The 3,716-nt window shown below is 47.0% G+C and overlaps 1 protein-coding gene across 1 annotated transcript in view; it reads right to left on the reverse strand.

The window, feature by feature from the left end:
* IMPA2 (inositol monophosphatase 2) overlaps nt 1-3,710 on the reverse strand; it is a 44,441-nt gene extending 40,731 nt beyond the window's left edge. The window contains exon 1 of the mRNA XM_006909223.3: nt 3,482-3,710. Within this exon, the coding sequence (XP_006909285.1) occupies nt 3,482-3,577 (96 nt within the window). The 5' untranslated portion in view covers nt 3,578-3,710. The remainder of the gene's footprint in view (nt 1-3,481) is intronic.
* Nucleotides 3,711-3,716: the final 6 nt, after the last annotated feature.

The raw sequence follows: 3,716 nt of genomic DNA on the forward strand, positions 1-3,716 counted from the left end.
TATGACCTCCCCTCCATCATATTTCATGTCAGGTGGCATTGAGGTGGCTAAAGTTGAGCGGAGACGCATTTACTTTGGGTTAGATGGGATGTATCTGTGGGGTTTGCAGTCACATCTGTAAGATACTGTTAGCCATTCTGTGCAGTACACACACCAACTGACCTGGCATAGTGATATAAATGGCAGGACCACAGGAACGGGTGGGCAGTGGCAGCTGGCACAAGGAATCATGGAAAGAAACAAAGCTTCAACCGTACAGAGCCAAAATTTTCTATGGAAAATTCTCCCACATCTCACAACTAATACATAAAAATTGACAGAATTCTAAAATTTGATGGCAATGTTAAAAATTTATATGACCTTACCTGGTCGAAGCTTAAAGAAATTTTTCTAAACTATCGGTAATCAATTTTAACCAGCCATGCTATAGCAAAGCCTAAATTTACCTTTCTATTCTCTCCAGAGAAAATCTTACAAAATCATTGTCCTTTGAAAATGCAGAATATGAAGCCAAAAAATGTGAAAAAAGTATTACAGAAGGTTGAGAAGCATTTTTATGTATTTTGTTATATTGTTAGCATCTTAAAATTTATACCGTTGATTTTTCTTATTCTAAATAATTTTTATATCTAATTTTAAATTTGTAATTTTGTATTTTTTTCTTAAAGAGGGCCCCTAACTTGTCTAAGCTTCAGGCCCAACAAAACCTGAATCTACTCCTGCACAACAATTAAAAAGCATAATTTTCCAAGATACCTTTGTTTACCCAGCACCTAAAAAATGACACCCATTTCAGTGAATACAGCTATTTATATTTGTGGTGGTGATGGGGTGAGGCTGAAGTCAAACACACATCCCTACAAAGCCCATAAGCCAGGGAGGGGTTCCTGCAGTGGTGCGGGTGGTTGGGCCTGGATAAAGAGGGATGACTCCAAGAGGCACTACAGGAATGTGTGGTGGAGAGGAAAGAAGGAAGGGAGAACAGGGGAGGCCATCTGTCGAGCAGGGGCAGCACTTTGGGGTAGGGAGGCCTTGCTTTTGTGGAGACCTCTGAGGATTGAGCAAACTGTCTAAAGCTGCCCTGACCAGAACCAACTCTGCTGAAGGTAGAGAGGAAAGATCAAGGGCTGTGACGTTTATCTCTTAGGAGGTCCCTCCCTCTATTCTATCTACCTTTCAGCAAATAGAATCCAGACTTGAGAATTCAGCACACAGAACTGTCTCAGGAACGGCTGAGCGTAGCAAACTCAATAAAATAGCAGAACACTGGGTATCGGTGATGGGGTGGGCATGCTGGGCCACAAAGGCTGCGGTAACTGTGCCAACCACTGCCTTAGCTAAGCAAGACCCAGAAAAGGATCACCACTACCTTTTCAAACCTCTCCTGACTATCTGGCTAAAGGCCAGATTTTCTCCAATCAGCACCCCATTACTGAGAACATTATTAAGACAATTTGTCCCTCTTTACACACGTTACAATGACCTTGTGTGGCTTCTCATTGTTCTAGCCACAGACCATTTTGGCCATGTTCCCCCTCACTGCCCAGCAGGCAGGAATCATCAGCATAATGCCCAAGAGGGAGCCCAGAGTCCTGGGCTCCCTGACCAGACTCTTAATGGCAGAATCTTTATTTCACCCCTCCCCCACTCTTAAAAAAAAAGCTTTTTTGTTGTTGGCAAGCTACAAACACTTATCTCCTAAATAAGTTAAAATTCATAAGACTCTTAAATGGGGCCTGCCATATTGCAAGCTCTATATAAGTATTTGTTAAAATGTTTTTAAAACTCTCTGTATCTTCAAGGATCTAAATTTGAAAAACCACAGAAACCCATAACAACTCACCAGGATTTACATAGTAATGTCTGACTGGCTTCTTCTCACAGCCTCAACGAAAAAGTTTTATAGTAGAACCTAAAAGTTACTAAATATTCTGGTGATAGTTACTCTGGAAAGGAAGTGAAGTGAGGGGGCTTGGAGGGAGGGAGGGAGGGAGGGGCAGAAAAACAAATGCTCCCCCACAGTGGATCTGCTTTCTAGGAAGAATGTTCATTCATCCTGCAAGCTATGAGCTTCAGCACACTAGCTCATAAGACTTGGGGTCTCCTTTTCCTACAGGAGTGAAAGGAAACGGAACCAAAGGAAAGCTTCACAACATTCCTTTAAGACATGCATTCTTTATAGGCTGTCTTGGGTCCTTAGGACGTTCCAACACTGTATGTGTCCACCCGGTGTTGAAGATTAACTTTTAAAGGGGATTAGAGGACTCATACCAAAGTAAAGCACTACCCACTATGCACATGATGGCTCACTTCAAATTTAGATGAAAGCAGCCAGATTTTAACACTGCAGGAAAACTTGTAAAGCATTTTCAGACTGCTAGACCTGAAAAAAAATGTTGTTTGCACAAGTCAATCTCCTCTCATACATAGCTCCTTCTCCCGTCCATCTTTGTCCTCCCGATCAACAAAACACAATCATGTACCTTACAAGCAAAGCAGGAGTAAGCCATCTTCCCACTCAATCTAACTCTGCCCTGACAGTCCTGGGAGAACCAACACCCACTCATTTATCCCACAGTGTGGACTGCATGCCTACTATGTGTCAGGCACTGCTGAAGGTACTGAGGAAAATGTGGAGAACAAAACACACAAAAATGAAAAATGAGAAGAGAGAAGAGTTGCATTTTCAAATTCGAGTACAGGTTTTAAGCTCTGCTGCTCGATTTTCACCCTGCCGATCAGTGTTAACGAGTTCCTCCAATCACTGAGTGGAACCACTTTGATTGAGGCTGTGGGTCAGAGTAAGTTTGCATTCGGGATGCTTGAGGAAAGACAAACAGCAAGCCTGCCAGGTCTCCAAGCAGCTGGGGTTTAAACCTGGGGGCAAACCACTCTCATGTCCTGGCCAGTGGATCAATTCAAAGGTCTTTAAAAAACAAACAACTGTGGCATTCATGCTTAGGACAAAATTTTAAAGTCCTGGACTGATCTGCATAGTCAATATATTCTAACTTGCTCCTTCCTACGCAAAGGTCAAGTCACCTACAGCCGTTCAACTGCAAAAGGAGACATGCTTAATGGGTGGCTACCACCGCCACGGAAGAAAGAGTTCACCTCCCCGGCTCCTGGGGTGAAGCAGGTAAAGGGAAGGTCTGTGCAGGAAACGAACACAAAGACTTCTTTCACAGCATCAAGCCTCAGTCCGCCGTCACCAGACGCCCACCACACGCGGCTCGGTCGCGCCAGTCCGGCTCCGTACTCGAGGACCCTGAACCCAGACCCGGCCCCGGTCTGCCAACCCCGCGGCCGCACGCAGTCCTGGGACCGGTTTCCCCAAGCCCCAGAGGAGCCCCTGTGGTCCGACTTCTCGGATTCTCCTAAGTCCGAGTAGGTGTGAGGCGGGCAGAGTGCCCGCCCAGCCCGGCAGGGCTGCGCTCATCGAGACCCTGCCGTGGCGGGGTAGGAGGGCCACGGCGCTCACCTGTCCTGCCCTCAAGGCCAGCTGCACCGCCGCTTCGAAGCACTCCTCCCAGGGGCCCCCAGCGGGCGCCGCCTGGTCCTCGCGGCTTGGCTTCATCGCGGCCTCGCCGGGCCCTGCCGCCTCCAGCCCTCCACGCCGGTCTTCCACCAGTCCCCACGACCCCAAAATCAGGCTCCGCACTCCCTCCTCTTACTCCCGCCACTTGCGACTCGGCCTCCTCCTGCCCCACAGCTGT

This window comes from Pteropus alecto, unplaced genomic scaffold (assembly GCF_000325575.1).
Source record: "Pteropus alecto unplaced genomic scaffold, ASM32557v1 scaffold233, whole genome shotgun sequence".
Lineage (NCBI taxonomy): Eukaryota > Metazoa > Chordata > Mammalia > Chiroptera > Pteropodidae > Pteropus > Pteropus alecto.